Source organism: Hemitrygon akajei, chromosome 1, assembly GCF_048418815.1.
Source record: "Hemitrygon akajei chromosome 1, sHemAka1.3, whole genome shotgun sequence".
In the NCBI taxonomy this organism is placed as follows: Eukaryota; Metazoa; Chordata; class Chondrichthyes; order Myliobatiformes; family Dasyatidae; genus Hemitrygon; species Hemitrygon akajei.
This window is the reverse complement of record NC_133124.1, coordinates 115,828,408-115,851,900: the sequence shown is the minus strand read 5'-3', so window position 1 is coordinate 115,851,900 and position 23,493 is coordinate 115,828,408. Positions and strand designations below refer to the sequence as shown.

Here is a 23,493-nt window from a genome sequence, read left to right as displayed (position 1 = left end):
CGTTAATGCAATCATGAAGAAGGCATGCCAGAGGTTATATTTCATTGGGAGTTTGAGGAGATTTGGTAGGTCACCACAGACTCTAGCAAATTTCTACAGATATACTGCGGAGAGCATTCTGACTGGTTGCATCACCACACGGAGGCTTCAGAGGGTTGCAGAGTGTTGTAGACTCAGCCAGCTCCATCGTGGACACCAGCCTCCCCACCATCAAGGACATCTTCAAAACGTGTTCCCTCAGGAATGTGATACCCATCATTAAGGACCCTCACCATCCAGGACGTGCCCTCTTCTCATTACTACAATCAGAGAGGAGGTACAGGAGTGTGAGGGCACACCCTCAACATTTTAAAAACAGCTTCTTCCCCTCCGCCATCAGATTTCTGGTCACTGTTCTGCTCTCTTTTTGTACGATTTATTTACTTTTAATATTTTTATTGTAACTTTTGTTTTTGTGTATTGCGCTGCACTGCTGTCACAAAACAACAAATCTCGTGACACGTCAGTGATAATAAACCTGATTTTTTAAAAAAGCACACACAACAGTTCGGCTTGCACCTGCAATAGAAGCAAGTGTAGGATTTAGGGGTTTGATCATTCAACCGAACTTTATTGTCGAACTCTGTAGCCCTTAAATAGCAGATCCACTAAACCATGCATTCTGTTGGATGCAGGCTCTGGCATCATATTTCCAATAAATAGATGACAATGACATAAAATTTTACTCCTCTCATACTTTATGTGGCAAAAAATCAATCCAGCTTTAATTGCAGCCCCCAAACTAAGGTCTTTCTCATCTAAAGATTAACACTAACATTTTACCACCCACTGACAAGAACGGTAGCTGAGATTTTCCCACTGATGATTTATTTGATTTGGCTTAGCTCTTAGCAATGTTTTGGGAAACAGTTCTAATTTTAAGTGTAACTTCTTGGTGGAGCATTAAGGTTTGTGTTTCTGAAAGCTTGGTTTTTATTAACAGGAACTCAACTCAGCAGTAATAGCCATCATACTGAAATCTCTCAGTGTTGGCTTTAGTGTTGCTGTTTTACCTATGGTAAATTCCTAATGCAGTGACAATTCTAATGTTAGCACTGAACTTACAGTGCAGAAACAGGCCATTTAGCCCATCCAACCTTCACCTATTCTCCACACCACCTTCCCTTCACCATTCAGCCTTTCAATTCACTTATTTTCTTAATTTTTCTGGCTGGCAAGGCAGGCACTTATTGTCCATCACTGACTACCCTGTAGTGGTCAGCAGCCTTCTTGAACCCATCTAGTCTTCTACCCAGGGCCAGAAAATCTACAACTAGATGGCATACATTTAACATGTGAGGGTAAATACTGAATAATAACCTGAGGGACAAATTTTTCACAGAGGATAGTGGGTATATGGAACAAGCTGCAGGAGGAAGTGGCTGAGGCAGGTAAATTGACAATATTTAAAGGACATTTGGATAGGAAAAGTTTATAGTGATGTGGGACAAACTTAGATGGGAATCTTGGTTAGCTTAATGAGTTGGACCAAAGGGCCTGTTTCCATGCAGTATGATTCTATGACATCTGCTGTCCTTCTGCAGAAGGTGCTCCCACAGTGTTGTTAGGAAGGAGGTTTAGGATTTAGACCCAATGACAATGTAAGAACAACCCAACTATTTCCAGGTCAAAGTGACAAGCCATGTGGAGGGGAATCTGACAATGGTGTTGGTCCCTTACATCTGAAATTCTTCTCCTTACCAGTGATAGAGTCAACTGGTTTGGGAGATGCTATTAGATTAACCAGGGTAGATACCTGTGGTGTGTTTTGTAAGTTGAAGACACTGCAGCCACTGTGAGGCAGTGGGGGAAAGAGTGAGTACTTAGGGTGATGGTTAGGTTGCCGATCAAGGAAGATACTTTGTCTTGGATGGTGCTGACCTTCTCAGATGTTGTTGAATATCAACTCATTCACAACATTCCTGACGTGCCTTGTAAATGGTAGAAACTATCTGTGCTCTCAGGCAGTGACTCATTCTCAGGACCCACAGAGTCACACCTGCTCTTGTAGCCACAATTCTATGGCTGTTCGAATTGGGATCCTGGTCAGGGTGACCCCTAGGATCTTGATGGTAGGACTGTAGGCAATGGTGATATTGAACATTGAGTGTAGCTGGTTAAACTCTCTTTCATTGGAAATGTTCTTGCCTGAAAATGTTGAGGCATGAATGTTACCTGCCACATATCAGCACGGGCTTCAGAGCGATCTACTGTAGTTCTTGCCATCTGCTGGCATGGGGTGCTTCATTAGTGGAGGATTTGAAACAAGAATTTAATATAGTGCAATTGTCAGTTAACATCCCACCTTCTGGCAATATTATGGATGGTCATTGATGAGCTGGTGAAGATAGTTGAGGCTAGGACAATGCCCTGAGGTACTCCCACACCGATGTCCAGGAGCTTGGAATGTGGACCTCCAAGACCAATAGGTGATGGTCTTGCCTCACCTTACCCACCAAAATCTACATTGTACCTAGAAATTTTGCCTCTGAGAATTAGGTTATCTGATGGCACCCTCAGGCCATTCCATCACTGTAAGCTACAGTGTAGCACTTAACCAAGAGTATTCCCTTGGAACCATAATAGACCTGGGATCTGTATATTTGCTACTTATTTAAAAGTTGCAATCAGACTTTTGTTGCTTGATTACAAGCTGGATAATAGTATTTACACATTTTTTCCACACTTTTCTAACAAAGTATTTGGTCTGCCTCAATACTTTAACAGTCAAAAACCCATAAGGACTTGAAGGTGCCAATCAATAGACTCCAGAGGATAGTAGAGGTTATTTGCATGGTGTGAGTATGTTAAAGCTCCCTCTGTGTCTGCAATAATCTTCATTAAATCTTAAGTAAACAAAATGCATTCTCTTTTATTTTAAATCTCCTCAGACATGCTGAAGGAAAAGAACAAGCGAAAGGTTGTCACCATATTTACACAGCTTTATTCCATGCTTGAGATAGACTGTCATCATTTAGAAATGATCAGGCTCTTCTCAGACAAGGAATAAATTGGACATCACAGTGTTTGTCATGGCATATCTTTGCTTTAATAATTCTAATTCAGATATAGTTAGCTCTCAAATGAAAATGTTGCATTGACTCCTCAGATTTCTCAGGCATTTTTTTTATTCATTTACAGAGCGTGGCCATCTCAGATGAGCCAGCTTTAATTGGGTGATTGTTTAACACATTACCCAGTCCTATTCCCCGAGCTTCCTGCTACAGTCCATTTTAATTCCCAATTTCAATCCTATTCCAATTTGTCCCTCTGTGACCTTCTCCACCACCATGCTGAGACCCAACATAAGCTAGAGGAACAATATTTTATCTTCTGCAACAAACAATCTGCTGGAGGAACTCAATGGGACAGGCAGCCCCTATGGAGAGAACATGGCATGTCAATATTTCAGGTTCAGATCCTTCATCTGGATTGAATTATAAGTCCAGGTGAAGGGTCTCAAATCAAAATGTTGACTGTCCATTCTCTCCATAGTTGCTACCTAACCCATTGAGTTCTGCCAGCATCTAAAGTAACACACACAAAATGCTGGAGGAACTCAGGTGGTCAGTTCCATGGAGATGAATAAACAGTCAATGTTTGGGGCCAGGATTCTTCATCAGAACTGGAAAGGAAGGGGGAAAAATCCAGAATAAGTAGGTGGGGAAAGAGGAAGGAATGTTGCTCAAGATGACACCAGCGACCGACGCAATTAACAGTGATGTGCTGCAGCACGTTCTCAAAACTACTTTTTCTTCTCTTTCTTCTTTTAAATATATTTCTATGACTAATCTGTATGCAATTGGAGCCTGAAAATTACATTTTGACAATGTTTTGACGACATTGTGTTTTGAGTTGACTGAGCGATCTGCCATTTTTGCTGTCTCTGAGAGAATTCAGCGTGATTATGAGAGAGGTTGAGAGCGGAGTGTGCAGTCTAATGGTGGAGCGCAAATCCATGATCGGCTCCATTGCTTGCCGATCTCACTGATTAAAAGGTGGCGCAAGATTAAAATCAATAAGAATGGAAGACGAGCAAGTGTTCAGCACTGTCTGCCTGCACTTGACTGGTTTCTCTCTCTGTCTTGCTCACTGCTGCTAGAGGAAGGTGCAGGAGTCTTTGGTCTTGGGCAAAGTTTGAATAGCGTGGCTTGTGGATTGGACTTGTTTTTAGAGGACTCTGCAGTTCATGTTATATGCATTTTTGGTTACTCCTTTTTTAATGTTATTTTGCACGATTCTGATCCAGGTACTTCAACACAGATTGGCTCTGCGGTCTGCAGTCAACAAATGACACAGCGCTAAATCAAACTGAACTGAACTAGACTGAAGATTTCTAGACTGTTTCAAGGACTCTGTGGTTTGATGTTTAATATTCTATGTGTTATTCACTCATTTTTTTGCCGTTTACATGACTTGTTCTTTTTTTTTATGTTGGGTGGTTGATGCTTTCTCTGAATGGGTTCCACGGTGTTTCTCTGTTTCGTGGCTGCCTACAGGAAAGACAAATCTCAGAGTTGTATACTGCATACATACTTTGATAATAAATGTACTTTGAACTTTGAACAAGCTGGCAAGTGATAGGAGAAACCAGTTGAGGAGGAAGGTGAGTTTGTGGGAAGCGTGGATGAAGTGCAAAGCTGGAGGGTGATGGGTGAAAAAAGTAAAGGGCTGAAGAAGGAATAGGATTAGAGAGGAGAGTGGACCATGGGAGAAAGGGAAGGAGGAGGGGAACCAGAGGGAGGTGATAGTAGGTGAGGAGAAGGGTAAGACGGGAGTCAGGCAGGAATGGAAAAAGAGAGAAGTGAGAAGGGGAAAATTACCATAACTTAGAAAAATCAATTCATGCTGTGAGGTTGGAGGCTACCCAGACGTAATATGAGGTGTAGCTCCTTCAAACTTAAGAATATCCTCATTGTAGCAGTACAGGAGGACATGGTGAAATGGGAATGAGAAGTGGAATTTAAATGGGTGGCAACCAGGAATTCCTGCCTCTTTTGGACAGAGTGAAAGTGCTTGACATGACCAAGATCTGCCAGCATCTTATTGGGATGGTAGTATGACTGATAAGGGAATCTGAAGTTGGTGGTGTTCCCATGCACCCTTCCCCTTGTCATTTTAAGTGGAACAGGTAGCAAGTTTGGCCGTTGCCGTACTTTGTTCATTTACCAAACATTGTAAGACAATTTTGCATTGTTTAGAGGTTTATTTTACCCCTGCAACGCTTTTTCAGCTCACAAAGACAAATCGTGCTCTCTAGCCATGCATGCTGTGCCTCAGCTGCGTTGCATTCCAAGTACCTCAATGCAGCAAAATGGCAGGGTTCCACCCAATTTGCAGACCTTAATACGAAAATCTAATTTTTAATCCGGAGAGAATCTCTGAGGCCACAGCATTCCATATGCCAATCCATTATACAGTACAATTTAGGAAACCATAGCCGCGATTGCACATCACCCTTTGAAATGAGCTTTCCTTGCTGTATATTTCCTGGGATAACAAATGCAATGAAAGCTCACTTTTCATATCAATTTGAAATTATGCTGTTGTTCTGTCCCAAAACAACTAAGGCCCTACCTATGTTTCTCTTTGCAGCCCTCTACAATTACCAGAATGCATGCGTATCATTCACCTCAGTCTGTCTTCTCTCTGGCTGGAAATAAATTAGCATCTATAGGGAAAACAAATAAAAATGTAAGCATCTCCCTCCCCTCATTTAAACCTGAAGTTCTTTGGTACAGACCAGAGGGATCCCAGCATGTATAAGACATTCCTGCTGGCTTTTGTACAGGGTAACCAAATATATTGAGATAGTGTGCTCTCAGTACTCTGTTTCCTGCATATTCCCCTTAGCATTTAAATCCTGTTGCTGTTTTCTTCAACACTCCATCTGAGTTGGACAAACACAAGGCGACAGCACAATAAACGTGCCAGCTCCGGCTACGCCAGGCATCATTTATGATTTTTATTGCAAGGAGTCTGTGTTGCAATCATCTGTATTATCAATGTATAAAAGAAATTATATGCATTTTCGACGTCTGAAACGAGCCTTCACACAATGGCGACAGCTCTTCATTATCAACAAGAATGGAGAAGGGCAATCAAGGAGTCAAACTCATTAGAATATCTGCTACTCCACTTTGCAGTGTCTGTATCCAAACGCCGTAATGCCCATTGTCAGCAATTAACTGGCAATCAGTGCCTGTGCCTCTCAGGATGTGATCCTGGGCTACCAGACAAAGTGAGATGGGAGAACAGACCAGAATGTGGGCTTTAGCATTGAGTGCTTGTAATACTGCCCCCCCCCACCCCTCAGCTTCAGTGCCCCTCCTTCTCACTTCATGGAACTAAAGTTGTGAGGCTTGATTTTCAGAGAGCTGACCAGGTGTGATCGGTCAACTTCAAGTGAGTCAACTACTTAACCTTGACCACTGGTAGAACCCATGGTGACTGAGGGAGACGATGGTCACGCCAAGTGAGTTGGCCTGTACCATTCACCTTTTCAGTGACATTCATTGGAGAACCATGATGGACATTGTAATCAGAGACAAAGGAACATGGTAGTTCCATATCATAGAACATGGAACATACTTCACAGGAACAGGTTCTTCAACCCATGATGTCTGTGATAAACATGATGTCAAATTAAACCGAATCTCTTCTGCCTGCATGTGATTCATATCCCACTATCCCTGCGTGCTCATGGGTCTATCTAAGGACTCTTAAGCTCCCCTGTTGTATCTGTTTCCACCACCATCCCTGGAATCCCATTACAGGCAACTACCACTCTCTGGGTAAAATAAATTTCCCCAGTACAACTCCCTTAAAATTTCCCCCTCTCACTTTAAATGGATGCCCTCTTGTGGTTGCCATTTCTACCCTGGGTAAAAGACTGCCTACCCTATCTATGCCTGTCATGATTTTATAGAACACTATCAGGTCTCCTCCCAGCCTCCAGTGCTCCAGAGAAAACAACCCAACTTTGTCCAATCTCTCCTTATAGGTCATTTTGTGTAACCAAGGCAGCACCCTGGTAAATCTCTTCAACCTTACCAAACCTTCCACATATTTCCTGTAATGGGGCAATCAAAACTGCATGCAATAGTCCAAGTGCAGACTAACCAAAGTTTTATATAGCTGCAAATTCCATTCAGGGTTAGTAATCCAGAGTCTTAGTTGAATGATATAGAGATAAATTCAAATCCTTTTGCCAATTGTTAATTAAATAAATTTGGAATAAGGCAGTGTGTATTACAAATGACATGTAATTACTGGTAAGTTGTGAAAATTCATTTGGTTCATTAATGACCTTGAGGAAATCTTTGATCCAGGCTGCTCAATACGAACTCCAGACTCTTAGCTACCCTCTGAAATGACCATTCAGTTCAATGGCAATTAAGGATGGACAATAAATGCTGGCTTTGCCAGTGACGATAATATCCAATAAATGAATAACAGCAAAAAGCAAACACTTTGATATTTGGAGTTGTATGTCCTGGCTACACTTACTCTCCTCAGTGTTACGCACAAGATTTGTACAATTGAGTTAAACCTCTGTGTTAACATTTGTTTGTCCAACTTGAGGTTAGCACTGAAATGGGCCAGGTCAGGCAGACCTTCTGAAACCAAGTCCGTCAGACATTCTGAAACCAAGTCCATCAGACATTCTGAAACCAAGTCCGCCATCCTTGCTGACTTCACAATACAGTCACTCAGCAGCAAATGAGTCACGAATATAGGTGCTGAATGGGTACCTTCCCAAGGCCACAGCCATTGAGTCTGCTCAGACATTCAATTACCCCTGGCTGAACTGTGACCTGAACTCATCATCCAAAACACTGCTGGTTAAAATCAACCATCAACCTGACATCAATTGCAGCTTGCAGACAGCTTCAAACTCCCAACACCATGCCCAGAAAAGACTCCGCCTTTCGCCTCAAAGTCCCCAAGCAGTAGAAAATATTTCACTCCATTTGCCCTAAATTCCTGAAAGTTCAATTTCACTGGGTTAGACAATCATAAACTTCAAATTCCTTCATACCTCCTACCCAAAAATGCACAGGAAAGAACAAGGAGGAAGCTATCAAATCCCTTGAGTCTATTCTGTCATGCAGTAAGACCACTGCCTAACTAATTCTTTCCGCATATCACTAAAAACTGTTACAAATTCTGCAGTGAGTTCTGGGCTGGGCAATACTTTAGTTTGCATTTTGTGCTGGTCATCAAAGATGTCCTCAGTGTATCAATTCACGTGAGCTTTTTTTGATATTCTAAAGACAAGAACACAAGAAAATAGGACCAGGAGTGAGCCACTGGGGTTGTCAAGCCCACCCCATCATACAATATGATCATGACTAATCTAAGCTGGCCTGAACTCTGTTTCTGAGCCAGTTCCCAATGACCCTCAATTCCTCAATAAACAATAATAAAATACAGGAAATTGTGATTTTCAGCTGCAGTTCCCATCAACCTTTTTGTGAATCTTTTTGACATTTTTTCCAAAAATTTAAAAATACAGTGTTTGATCGTTCATACACAGAAACAATCCCAAAATATTCTGGGATTCTGCTTACAGCAAATATTTTCATTCTTAATATTTAACATGAGATGCTTAAATTTAGACATCTGAAAACATACAACTTCCAGCAAAATCTGTAATTCTAGTTCTACTTCAGCTCTGAACTAAAGACTTTTAGAAGTCCCACTTAATTTACAAAAGTGCATCACAACCGCATGTAATAACACAACCTTCGGTGTGAAAAAAACAGGTTCAATCATAATCTTTATTTCTTATCACAATACCGCAGCGGGTATTTTGGAATTATGTTGACAATTTCAGTTTAAAGTTTAAAGGGTAACAATGCAGAGATGTCATTACATTTTAATATTACTGTGCCTTTATTTTTCCTTTTCCTTGCATTACCTAAGGCACTCCCTCAGCAGTCAAACTTAATATGTGCTCACGGAATTCAAATCTGAATTTGGCCATTTGGCAACAGACTATCTGTTCACAGGATTCCAGGTAAAAAAGGGAATTGCTCCCCTATTGTACTTGATGTGTGGGAGGAGGTATAGAAGCCTGAAATCCCACACTCAACAGTTCAACACACTCAACACCTTCTCTCCTCTGTCCAGATTTCTTAATGATATATGAACCCATGAACACAACCTTGTTATTACTTACTAGTTGCACAATTTATTTTGTCATTTATATTAAGTTAATGTCTTTGCATTGTACTACCACCATAAAACAACAAATCTCATGTCATATGAATCACTGATTATAAATTAGATTCTGATTCATAGAACCAAAGAGCACAGTAGGAGACCATTCAGTTCACTATATCTATGCTAGCTCTCTACCAGAGCAACTCTCCGGTTCTTCATGTTAGACCTCTTGTAAATGTTTCTCCACCATGTATTTATCCACTCAGCCACTTAAGACAATTTTGGAACCTGCCTGCTCCACAACAACAGATCCTGACCAGACACACTGCTTTGATAAGTTTCTCCTCATATTACTCTTCCTTCTCTTTCCCTCGTTTTTGTCCCCATGACATTAATGCCTTGACTCCTTCACCAATGGAAACAGCTCTCGCCATTCACTCTGTCCGTACCCCTTGTCCTTTTATGTACTTCCATCAGTTCTCTCTACAGCCCTATCTTCTCCAATCCATCCCTGTCACTCCTAAATCTCCCCTGTCGCTCGTAATTCTCTAATACCTTCGTATCCTATAATGAGGATACCAGACTGAACCTGATACTCCCGCTGAGGCCAGGCCCGTGTCTTATAAAGATTCAGCATGACTTCCCTGCTTTTATAAGGCTGAAGATTACTTGTTAGGAGGCATTGGCATCAAAACAAAACTATTGGGACATTTGAGGAAAATATTCATTTAAACGTTCCATCATGCTGTGTATTAACCAGTAGGCACATGGGAACATTCTGCTTACCTGGGTGCTACTGTTTCTCAAACTCAGTTACATATAACAGGTGGTCCTCTGGAGACTTGCCATGTGTTTTGCTAAGGTGCAATTTGACCGCATGTTTGCTTACAAATGTCCTGTTGCACATTTTACACTGGAATGTCGAGTTTACATCCTCCTCGGACATCCCGACTGAGTTCACGGACCTATTTGGTATCACCTTAGAAACCGCCTGCTGCTCGCGAAGCTGCTCTACTGATAACTTGGAGAGATCCTTCATAGAAAACCCTAAGTGAGTCTCCAGGTGGGTTATGTAGCTGGAAGGAGTCCTAAACTGTGAGGCACAATCATTACAGAAGAAAACTGGGTGACCCGTGTCTAAGTTCTTCAGGAATTTCGTTCCACCTGTCCTTCTTAACTGATACTTGACGTTGGCTAGCCAATGGCTTATCGTGGTCATAGAGAGGCCGGTGAACTTTGAAATGTGTACCCGCTCGTGGAGGTTTAAGTCCGACATGATGTATTTGCCTTCGGAAGACTCCCGTAAGCTGGCTGCAAACTGAGCTTGCAGCATCAGGAGATGTTGGGGGTTCCAGTTAGACTGCCTGCCCTTCCTTTTCTGGACGGGAGAGATATCCTCCAAGGTTTCCTCGAAGCTGCTGGCATCGGCTTCTGACTTCTCCGACACCGTAGAGGGCGTTGACGACTTGGGCGTCAGCCGCCCCGTGAGGTTCTTCACCATGTCAGAGATGTCCAACAGCGCGTTTTCCCGTGATGTGGAGAGAATCGTCTCCGTCATGGCAGAAATGAGCTTCTTGTTGCTTTTTGATTTGGTTAAGTCTATTGGCTGATCGTTATTTTCATAGTAGTACCGGTCCACAATGTCCGCCTGCTTAACCTGAGTGGCAGGGAAGATGGGCTTGTCCAGCACACTGTTGCTGATTTTGTACAGCATGGCCAAGGGGTCAAGGCTGGGACTCAGGGGCTTGGCTGCCTTGCCCAAGTGCGTGTTCATAATTGACTGGAGGGCACTGAGTGGATTGACAAATGGTGACTCAGGTGACTGGTCAGTGATAATCGCCATACTGTTACAGCCATTGCTGACTGTTGACCTAAAACACTCCGTCCCATTTGGGAAAGAGCCGTCCAAATTGGCCTCCTTTTTCACTTTCACCTCCTGGCCATCGCTGTTTCTCAATGGCTGCATTGAAACCTCACTGTCTTCGGCCCTGGGTGAGTCCCTCACAGCCGGGGATGAGGAGCCGCAGGTAGCCTTGATTCTGGGAGCAGCTGCCTGCTCTTTCTCCGCAGCCTTCTCTTCCGCCTTGATGGTCATTTTGCCCGTAACCTTCTCCACCAGCTCTTCCATGGCATGGACGTTGCTCTTCTGAGGTGGCGGCGACTGGCATTCTGAGGGCTCCACCACAGCCAGGTGCTCGGAAGATGGGGCCTTCAGGTTGTTGGTGTAGAACTGGGTTGACTGGGCATTCTGCCCTGCCGTTTGAAAGGGTCTGATCGCTCCTGAGAGCTGATAAGCAGCATGAATACTCGGATAGCCTCCCCACGTGGGAGCGCCATTCTGGGCTTTGTTGATGGCAGAGGTGACCGTGTTCTCCAGAGACTTCAGGATATCAATACCACCTTTCGGACTCTCATCCAGATCTTCCTCCCGCAGATACTGGTACTGGGAAGTGGATTCAAACTTCTCATCATGGTCTTCCCTCTCCTCCTTTATCTCCCTCTCCTTCTCGTCCTCCTCTGCCGGCTCTTCTTCCTGCTCCTTCCTCTCATCCGCCAGCGGTGGCGGCGAGGTTTCGGGCTTGGCTTGGGCAGTGGGCGCCACCAGCCGTGCCGGGGTGGAGGGAGGCAAGGGAATGGACTGGATCTTCTCCTCGGCCACTGCGTCAAACACCAGCTGCTTGCCCTTCTTAGAGGCGGAGTTGGTGACCTTGAGGAAGTGCCCGGTCACCATCATGTGCGCCGTCAGCTGCTGCAAGGTATCGTGGGAGCTCCCGCACTCCATGCACTTGAGGATCTGCGCCTTGCGGGCCTCGAACTGCCAGGTGTAGCTGGCGCCGTTCTGGTAGCCATAGCGGTTGTTTGGAGTCACGTAAGGATTGGCTGCTTTCTGGGCTGAGGCTGACTCTCCGGCAGGTAGGCCTGAGGGATTTGGGGCAGACTCCGGAGAGCAGGGCGGAGGTTCCTGCTGTGCCCTCCTCTTGTTGGGAGGCAGAAGCTTGGAGGCCAGGGCTGGCACAGGCTCCTTGAGGGGCACCTTCTGATAGTGCTTGGTCTTGATCATGTGCACGCTGAGGTCCTGCAGGGACTCGAAGGAGTGGCCACAGTACATGCACTTGAGGACTTTCTGGGCATCCTCCTTGCCCTCCATCTCCATGAGGGAGCGTTTCCTGGGCTTGGACCACTTGCGAGGGTTGTCGGGGTCCCGGTCGCGATTGTCATCGCGATAGTGGCCGGTCTCGTTCATGTGCACGGTCAGCTCTACCAGGGTGTCGTAGGCCGAGCTGCAGTCCTTGCAGCGGAACTTGCTGGCGCCGGTGAACACCGACCCGAACAGTTTGTTCTGCTGCCTGTACAGCTGCACCGTGCTGAACAGGCTAGGCTCCGGGATGATTCCATAGGAGGTCTGCTGGAGCGTCTTGGCCAGCGCGGCCTGGTGCCAGTCATAGCCCACGCCACCGCCACTGCCGTTGTGACTGCTGCCGTTGCTGCTGCCGCTGCCGCTGGCCTGGTTGGCCGTCTTCAGGTCCAGGCCCAGGCTGGTCCAGTAGGAGCTGCTCAGCAGGTTGGAGTAGGCCGCCTTCATCTGCGCCAGGCTGTCCCGCGAGGCCGGCAGCCTGTCCTCGGCCAGCCCCTCCTCCCGCTCCTGCCCGTCCTTGGACGAGACGCTCCGCAGGTCCGCCAGCTGGTCGCTGGCGTCGCTGACGGGCGACCTACCGCCCGGCTCAGGATTGGCCGTCATGCTGGCCGGTGAGTTCTGGCAGCTGGCCGCCTCTTTGCTCTCCTCTTCCTCCTTGGGGCAGTGGAACTCGCAGTCCTGCTCCCCCGCCGCAGGCAGCTCATCCTCGGGCAGGTCCTTGCTCAAGTCAGCTGCCTTCAGTTCCTCTTCGGGGACGTATGCTGACAAAGGAAAGAAAGACAAAGAAGCATTACCCAGAGCTGAGCACACCAGGGGCAACATACTGTCAGGCCAGAGGATCGTACACCTCAGGACTGGAGAAGGCCAATCAATCCCTCCCATTCAACTGGATCTAAACTCCATCTGCCCCAACCATACCCCGAGTTATTCCCTGCCCTACCGTCAAAAATCTACTGACATTGACAAAGGCATTAGCAGTGAACCTCAGGGCATCACAAAGTTAATTTCATGACATCTGGTCATTGTTTATATGCTGGAAACAAGTCAGCCACTGTGTGTTTAGCAAGGTTCCATAAATATTTCTTAGTCCTTATCCCACCTGGCCCCATCAGTTCGTCATTTCCCTTCCCAGCCCTCTCCATCAGGAACACATTCCTCCCACCAAATCTCTGCCCCACCTGATTCCTTGTTCCACTGTCCTCTTCAATTAGTTTCCATCTTCAGCCCTTTGTTACTTCCACCTGTCACCTACCAGCTCCTTACATCACTCCCACTCTTCTCCTCCCTTATCTGCCTATCAGCCCCCCCCCACCCCACCTCACCAGGATCCACCTATCACCCACCAGCTCTTGCTCCACTCCTTCTCCCCACCTTTTTGTACTGGCCATCTCCCCTCCATCTTTCAGTCCACATGAACGGTCTCAACTCTCCCTAGGGATGCTGCCTTGGCCATTAAGATCCTTTTAGGAGTGGCAGGCACAGCACTGTAGCACTTAGCATAGCATTATTACAGTGCCAACTGCAAGATCATGGTTCAATTCCCACCACTGTCGGTATTGAGCTTGTACGCTCTCCCCGTGACTGCACGGATCTCCTCCAGATGCTCCGGTTTCTTCCCACATTCCAAAGATGTATAGTTAAGCTTAGTGAGTTGTGGGCATGAGATGTTGATGCATGGTGACTCTTGCAGGTTACCCAGCACAACCTCAGTGATTTGATTTGATGCAAATGATGCAATTCATTGTATGGTTCAATGTACATGTGACAAATAAAGCTAATCTAATCTAATATTTTTGTTTGCTATTCCAGATTTCCAGCAACTGCAGTCTCTTGTACCCCCATTGTCAACATGATGTTAATTTGATAACCCATCTCTAATGATAATGATAGAGGGGTTAACATTGGTGACTAAAAGACACAAGATGCCAGAGATGATGGAATCTGGAGCAGCGAAGAACCTGCCAGAGTCGAAGTCGTGAGTTTTTTGTCAAATGCCCAGATGCAATGAAAAAGAGTTACTTGTAACGGCATCACAGGCACACAGCATTAGACACACAACATTCACAAGAAAAACATAAATTTCACAAATTATACAAGGGAGGAAACAAATAGAATAACAGGGAACAAAGTCCTTTGTAGTGCAGTGGTCAAAACGGTTAGCTCATTGGGTTAAGCAATACCTGTGGGGAAAAAAATCAATTGTCAAAGTTTGTATCAAAACCAAGCATTGGGACCTAATTCTTTGTTAAATTATTGCCTTGGTATTCTTTGCATGCCACTGGAAAATGTCACCTCCAGAGATGCACCCCTCCTTCAGCTTCGTGCAGGCACCATCGTTCTAGATTTTTGAGCTTAGGTCTTTAGCGTGGGTGTTAGGTTCTGATTCAGAGGGTAGAGAAGTTTCTGATGAGCCACTACTGACACACTGAAGTTGCTTAGAAACTAGTGTCAGGGTATTCAGGCCCTCGATTCTAACTCACAATTCACAGTCAAATACTACCTCCACCGGAGAACCTGGGGTTTAAGTTCGAAAAGCTCTGGTGCTAATGGAACCACAGCAGCAACTGTGGAGAAGTGCAGACTGGCCCAAAAGGAAGATACTGCAAGCGTGGGGACGTTAAAATTATCAGGCATCGATAGACAGCCAGAATCTTTCATCCGGGAGTAGGAATGTTGATCGCTAGAGGACTGAGCTTTAAGGTGGGGGAGGGCTGCAAGTTCTCTTTACACTGGGAGTTCCAGGGACCTGGAGCTTGCGGCCAGGGCTGATGGCAGCAGCAGATACGACAGTGGCTTTCAAGAAGCTTTTAGACCAGCACATGAATATGGAGATATGAATTATCTGCAGGCAGAAGCAATAAGTTTAATTTGGCATCGTGGTCGACACAGACACTGTGGGTCTAAGGGCCTGTTCCTGTGCGGCAGTGTTCCGTATTAATTGTTCAATCAGTAATTGCAGCCTCTTTAGATCACATTTCCAACTCCCTCAGGGCTCTTCCAGATATTTACTTGTCCTGTTTGTATTCCCCCGTTGCAGCTTCTGTTAATCACTTACACCTTCACCACACTCTTTCAGAAGCAACCTCTGTATCATTCAGTGCCCTCTGCTGTCCCTCATCACTGATCTTGTCTCTCGCTCTCTCTGCTGCCCCGACATCCCCCTGCATCTGGAAAGGTTTCCTTCCAACCTTACCCAGCTCTGAAGGAAGACCATTGAGCTGAAACATTAGATTGTTCTTCCTCTGTGGACGCTCCCCAACCTGCAAAGTGTTTATGGCCTTTTGTAATTTATATAAGATTAGATATCAGTGACTGGGAGTGTCTCAGTTTTTTTAAAATTATATTGTTCATTAGATCAATTGACAGGGAAATAAGTCATCAATCTTTAGGAAGTGCACATCCTAACAACAAGATTTGAGCATAAACTAAAACTGCTTTTATCAGAGAGACAGCATATGACTAGCGACTGGAGACCCAGAGGCCTGTTCTGGGCTTGGAGTACTGTCTACCTGTGCGGGTGGGTGAGTGGGGAGGAGGAAAGGGGCTTGGTTTGCTGTTGTTGTTCTGTTGTTTGTTGTGTTCTGCGCTGCGCTGCTGAACTTTGTGGGCATGCTATGTTGGCGCCAGAATGTGTGGCAAACTCGCGAGCTGCCCCCAGCACATCCTTAGGTTGCGTTGATTATTAACACAAACAATAGATGTCACTGTATACTTGGAAGTACATGTGATACGTAAAATGTGTCTGAATCTCACTGGCAACTTCCTCAATCCTTGTTGGAGCACATTATCACCAGAGATTGCATGGAATGTCCCCGTTACCCGCACCGTCCCAGGTACTGGTATTGTTAGACTGACCACTGCCTAATCTGCACTGTAATTTCCATCAACCACTGGAAAGACTGATCTTGACGACCTCAAGGAGCCCACGAAAATCAAGAAACACTCATCAGAAGCCCTCACAAACTCAGTGCAACTGGTGAAAGGAGCTCACCCAGAACCTCCTGGCCTTCCTATGCATCCCACACTTGCCTCATCAACCAGCTCAGAAACCACAGAACCAGACTGTAGGCAAGACATCTTCAATACCGAGGGACTGTCTGCAGTAGAAGGTAGAGAGAGTACTGTAGTATATGAACAGGTCCATGCCAACCACAGCATCCTCCCTGCCTGCGTAACCCTCCAAGCCCTGCCCCGTCTGAATCACTTCCTCCGGGAGCTCATTACCCTCTGTGTTGAGAAGTTACCTCTCAGAACTCTTAAATCTTTGCCTCTTTTCTTATATCTGTGCTCGATAGCTTTGGATTCCCTAACTCTGAGAAGACTATCATTGCCCACCTTATCCATATCCCTCTTGATTTTATAAACTTGAATTGAGGGCACCCCTCATTCTCCTGTGCTTTTGGAGTACAGACCCAGAGTGGCCAAACTCTCGTGATAACTCCGACTCCAGTCCAGGCATCATACCTTCTGTACCTTCTCCAGTTTGACAATGCCTTTGCTCTATCAGGGTGACCAACAGCATAAATAGTACTCCAACTACGGCCTCGCCGGCCAGTGTCCCCTACTCCTAAACTTGAAGTCCTGAGTGATGGAGGCTAGCATGCTTCTTCATCATCCTGTCCACTCGCATGGCAGAACTGTGCACCTGTACTCCCAGCTCCCTGTGTTCCACAACACTCACCACAGCGCCTGCCATTCCCAGTATAACATGAAGAAGAAGATCGTGTTTCCACCCCATTAGGAATTCTCATGCTGAGCCAGATTTCTTTTTAATGTTAAGTAATACGGTCATTACACTATTTTACTTTTCTAAATTATCATTCAATGCTGTGTGCTAAAATGCTAATGCAGATACATGGCAATCTCTTCAAGTACTTGGAATATTTTACCCACATTGTAATTGTGCATTTATTGCAACCTTACAATGGAATATGACTGAATAAAAAGGAAATCATTTCCTATATTTCATTCCACCAATTGATAACTTCAGTCCACACGGCTTTCCTGGTGGAGATTAGTCAAAACCTGCTGAGATGTAGCAAGGTCTACATGGGCTGAGTTGAAGCAGGTGGGGGGCCACTTTGATGAGCACTTCTGCTCCATATGCCAAAAGTGGAATTTCCCAGTGCCCAACCATTTTAATCCTAACCCCATTCCCATTCCAAAATGTCAGCCATGGCCTCCACCAATCTGCCACGATGAGGACACCCTCAGGGTGGAGGAGCAACACCTCATATTCCATCTAGATAGCCTCCAACCTGATGGCATGAATGTCGATTTCTCCTTCCAGTATCTTTTTTACTTTTCCCCTCCCTATTCCCTCTTCTATTCCCCACTCTGGCCTCTTACCTCTTTTCCTCACCTCCTATCACTTCCCCCGATGCTCCTCCTTCTTCTCTTTCTCCCACGGTCCACTCTCCTCTCCTATCAGATTCCTTCTTCTCCAACCCTTTACCTTTCCCCACCTGGCTTCACCTATCACCTTCTAACTGTCCTCCTTCCCCTCTCTCCAACTTTTTACTCTGGTATTTTCCCCATTCTTTTCTAGTCCTGATGAAGAGTCTCAGACCAAAGCATCACCTGTTTATTCATCTCCATAGATGGTGCCAATTAAGTTCCTCCACCATTTTGTGTGTGTAGCAGGGACTAATGGAAACAGATTGTTTACAGTGGATCATTGATTTAAATGCATTCTCACTCACACTACATTTTTAGAGAAAGATGCACATAGCAAGAATTTGTCTGCCAAAATGGTATTAATTCTTTCAAAGAGTCAGAAGTGTAGAAGTGAAGTCACACAACTGAACTGAACCACAAATGGCAGCTAAAATAAAATGAGAAAAAGAATTGAAGCCATCGGGCAAATGAATGTGATCGTCCATTGAGTTTTCCTTTGTTTAAATCTCCAGGTAAATGACACATGATGTTTGACAGAAAACTGTAAAACTGAGTGGATGTTACAAGAGGACCAACAATAAGGAATAACAAGGGCAGCAGTATGTTGACACGTGTCGCAGCTAAGAAATGGGTCCCTTATGCAGGGAAGAAGGATAAACATGGGATACAGCCTCAGCAACGTATATCTAGTTGTCCTTTCATGATCTCCATGACGACGAGATCAACCAAAATCTTGCTGACCATTTCACCACGCCAATCTGCTACCTGCTTCTTGCCTCATTACTGGGTGACTTACACTGGTTTCTACTTAAGCAACAATGATATTTTTGCACTTGTTATCAACTACTTCCATGATCCCACCTGTTTTCCAGCTCCCTTCTCCAAAATCTCCCAGTTCCTCCTCAAGAGGATCCCTGAACTTATTCACTCATCCTTAAATTTCTGAGGTCCTTAAGCTGTGGATTTCCCCCCTAGATATCTCAACCTTTAAAACAATCTTTAAAACTTTCCCTTTGAATCCGCCATCTATCCTGATGTTTGATTAGATTGTTTGGAATCGCTCTTTGTCTGATTATGCTCCTATGCAACTGATTTGGTGTGCTTTGTTACTTTAAACCTACTAAATATATGCACTGCACATACATTGCTGGAGGAACTCAGCAGGTCAGGCAGCATCTATGGAAGTGAATAAACAGGCAACATTTTGGGCCGAGACCCTTCATCAAATTGAAAGTCCGCCTAACCACTATCTTTATCTTCAATAGTGAGCAAAGAAAGAAAACATTTCTGTAACTGATTGAACAACTCTGAAAAGTAGCAAGGTATCCTGGTTGGAGGGGGGGGGGGGTGTGGTTTGGTAGATCGGAGGGCTCATAAACTGAAGTGTTTTCTGGAGGATAGCTGGAAGAAATAAATATATTCTAAATGTAGAAAATGCTTTCATCATCAGCTTCTTCTGATAAAATGGACAGTGAAATGGCAGGTGCAATTTACTCATGAAAGATGAGAGGTGATGCATTTTGGACGGACTAACAGGGCTAATAAAATCTGGGAGGCTAATGGCAGACAGAACTACTCATCGATTCTCGGCTCAGGGTTGATACCACAAGAACAACATTTGTTGTACAACCTATGCGACTGCTTTAAAAAAAAGTTTAAAAGAAATAAATATCAAAAGTGTTAAATTGTTTCAGGAAAAAAGCACAAAGCTTAACCAATAGGAGGACGGGAATTTGCGACCTCTAGTATAACCTGTTCTCTAACAGTGATCTGCCAAAAATTTTAAAAGTACACCAGAGGACATGATTCTAAGGTTAGAGGGGAGAAGTCTAAAGGCAACATAAGGGACAAGTTTTTTTTTTACACAGAGAGTGCAAAGTGACTGGAATAGGTTAAGAGACTTTTAGATAGAAACCTGAATACAAAGGGAATGAGGCATACAGTATTGGTGATACACAGGAGGATGATGTTTAGTATAAATTAGTATCAGGATCAGCACAACATTTTTGAGGCTGTCTTTCAGTTTCCTTCTTGATCAGAGTTGAAAATAAAAGATAGTGATTAGACAAACTTTAGATTCCCATTAGCCAAAATGAAAGATCTCAATCCTAAATGCCCACTGTCCCTTTCTCTCCGTAGAAGCTATCTAACCTGCTGAATTCTTCCAGCGTTTTGTGTGGTGCTTCAGATTCCAACATCTTAAGTATACTGTGCCTTCTCTTGCTTTAACTAAGTTAAAACTTAAAAAGATCAGGTTATAAATGCTCCATTTGCCTCACCTCTTCACCTGAAATCTAAATTAAATCCATAGCAGCTGCTAGTAAAGTTCAGCTTCAATGATCTTGCACGTTTTTTTGTGAGTACATTATCTTTCTCCTAGTGAAGTGCAACACCAAGGAGGCACTACATTGTTAGATATGCTGTTCTATGGATAATATTTTCAAACAAAGTTCTGCCTGCTCTTTCCGATGGGAGGAGAGGAGATAATACATGGCACTACTCTGAGGAAAAACAAGTAAACATTTTTTGTTAGTGGTGCAGCTGATGTTTATCTATCAACAAACACCAGAAAAGATCACCTAGTCATATTGCATTGTTGTTTTGTGGGAGCTTGCCATACACAGAATCAGAATCATGTTTAATATCAATGGCATATGTTGTGAAATATTTTGCTTTGCGGCAGCAGTACATTGCAATACATAATTTTAAAAAAGGTAAGTTACAATAAGAAATATATTTAAATAATCAATTAAGAAGTAGTGCAAAAAGATCAAAGAAGAGTAAAAATGCTGAGGTAGTGTACATGAGTTTGTTCTACATTCAGAAATCTGATGGTTCTGGGGAAGAAGCTATTCCTAAAACATTGAGTGTGTGTCTTCAGGCTCCTGTACCTCCTCAATGGAGGTGCCTACTTGACACAATTAGGCTGCTGCAATTCCTGCACCGTATTAATAAATGCTCTTCAAAAATATTTATTATCGTGAATGTACTTTGGACTATCAAAGGGTGCTACTTAAATGAACAGATGATGCCAAAGCAAACAGCAGCAAGCTGAATTTTGCCAGCAATTGCACTTGACATTACCACCTGCAGCACAAACTGAAAAAAGATTGGTGAAATTTAAGCGCAAATGACAGGATTATTCTTCATCTGCCTCAGTCCATGAAGCATTCATGCTGACAATGGTACAAAGGCTGCGCCTTCTTCTGGTCTTCTTGGGGAATTAGGTCTCTGAAGGGGATGGCCAGAGGTTTGGCAGATGCTGGAGATTATCCTCAGAATTCACAGTTGTTTCCCCATTGATGGAAGAGGCTGTTTTCTGTTTCTCAATGATAGGAAGAGTTACAAAAGTTCATGTGATTCATTCAAGGAGTTTCTGCCCCTATCTTTTGCATTGTTGATAACCATCAAAGCCACTTAACCACCGCACTGGAATTACATCAATACGTAACTAAACAACTGAACTTAATTTGTACCAGAGGCTAAGCCACAAATGACGTAGCCACAATATGCGTCACACAATAAAACAACGTTTTGGCTCATGGTCACTTTAGAACTTTTTTTAACAAAAACCTCTCAGTGAACAGGGCTGCAAGCCAGAAAATGAATAACCAATGCACTGCATCATTGGGCACATTGCTTACGCAATGTAAACCCTTTATGCGATTTCAAACTGTTCCCTGATGCAAATCAGCTCCCTACCATACTTGAGTATTCCAATATACTAGCCACATATCAAATTAATGCATACTTCTTGCAAGGAACATTTAATTTACCAAATTAAAAATCACATTCAGTGTATGAGTGGAGCTTATTTGTTATTAAGAGTAAGGAGATGTTTAAAAGATGAGTTGATTTTATAATATTTATTCAAAGCGTTTTCACGCGAGTCACTTTTTCCTTCCTTGAAACCCACACTTTCTCCTATAATCTTCTGTTTCTTTAATGATGGAGCTGTCTTCTTCAAAGTTCAAAGTAAATTTATTACTAAGTACATATATGTCACCATATACAACCCTGAGATTCATTTTCTTGCGAACATACTCAGTAAATCCAATAACCATAACAGAGTCAATGAAAGACTGCGCCAGCTTGGGTATTCAACTAGTGAGCAAAAGACAACAAATTGTGAAAATACAAAAGAAATAATAATAATAATTAAGCAATAAATATCTAGAGTGTGAGATGAAGAGCTCTTGAAAGTGAGTCCATAGGTTGGGGAACATTTCAGTGATGGTTTGAGTGAAGGTGATTGAAGTTACCCCCTTTGGTTCAGGAGCCTGATGGCTGAGGGGTAACTGTTCCTGAGAGTTCTGAGACTCATGTGCCTTTTTCCTAATGACAGCAGCTAGAAGAGAGAATGTCCTGAGTGGTGAGGATCCTTGATGATAGATACTGCTTTCCCGCGACAACGCTTCATGAATATGTGTTCAATGGTCGGGAGGGCTTTACCTGTGATGGACTGGACCGTATCAACTACTTTTTGTAGGGTTTTCCATTCAATGGTATTGGTGTTCCATAGCAGACTGTGATGCAGAAAGTCAATATTCTCTGCACTACACATCCATAAAAGTTTGCCAAAGTTTTAGATGTCCTGACAAATCTTTGCAAACTCCTAAGGAAGTAGAGGTGCTGCCATACTTGCTTCATAATTGCACTTATTTCCAGGACAGGTCCTCGGAATTAACAACATGAGCAATTTCTCAACCTACTTGATATTTTTTCTTCCAAACAAACCCAGTACCCACAAAGTTAAATTTGACCACATTTCAAGCAGCATGTTAAAAATGCTCAATATGCACATGTGCAAGAGTACATACTCGTTATTAATGCTTAATAATTATTGGTATGGTCCCAAGCACTTGTTGCTTCTGTCATCATTAGAAACCTTGACTTCTCACCTTGGTTCTCCAATGAAAAAAGTCAGCTTCCTTACTTTTCAGAAAAAAAAAAGTAAAACTAAAATCTCCAGTCCTGCTGAAGGGTCTCAGTGGAAATGTCGACAATACTCTTTTCCATAGATGCTGCCTGGCCTGCTGAGTTCCTCCAGCATTTTGTGTGTGTTGCTTGAATTTCCAGCATCTGCAGACTTTCTCGTGCTTGGAACTAAAATCTTTGATTTTTTTATATGAGAACCCAAAGCAAGAGCAGAATTTATTTTATGTAGTAGTTGTGAGCTGGAGTGTAATATCTACAGATTTGGTGGAAATGGATTTGGTTGGAATTTAATGTCATAGAATTTGATCTTGGATTTAGAATTTTATTTAGACTTTTGAGAGGGTACCGAAACGTTTTACAAGGGTGTTGTTTGGATTGGAGGATTGTAGTATAAGGGGCTGTTGTATAAAAAGATTGTGGACAAATTTGGATTGTTTTCTCTGGAGTGGCAGAGTTTGAGGGGAGATCAGATAGAATTTTCTAAGATTATGAGTAGCATAGAAAGAGTATACAGCCAACATCTAGCTTCCAGGGTGGAAATATCTAACATGCATTTAAGGTGAGAGGAGATTAGTCCAGAGGAGATGCATTACTATTGGTATTGGTGTTGGTTTATTAGTGTCTCCTGTACAAAGATACAATGAAAAGCTTGTCTTGTATACCGTTTATACAGATCAAATCGTCACACAGTGCATTGAGTTAGAACAAGGTAAAGAGTAAAAGCTGTGGAGAAAGTGCAGTGCTGATGAACGATGAAGTGCACGATCACATCAAGGTAGAGTGTGAGGCAAAGAGAAGAGTCCATTGTCTCATAC

The 23,493-nt window shown here is 43.7% G+C and overlaps 1 protein-coding gene across 1 annotated transcript in view; it reads right to left on the bottom strand.

Moving 5' to 3' along the window:
* The window catches only part of tshz1 (teashirt zinc finger homeobox 1), a 232,088-nt gene that overhangs the window by 121,246 nt on the left and 87,349 nt on the right, over positions 1-23,493 (bottom strand). Inside the window, exon 2 of the mRNA XM_073050550.1 lies at positions 9,994-13,104. Coding sequence (XP_072906651.1) covers positions 10,001-13,104 — 3,104 coding nt within the window. The 3' untranslated portion in view covers positions 9,994-10,000. The remainder of the gene's footprint in view (positions 1-9,993; positions 13,105-23,493) is intronic.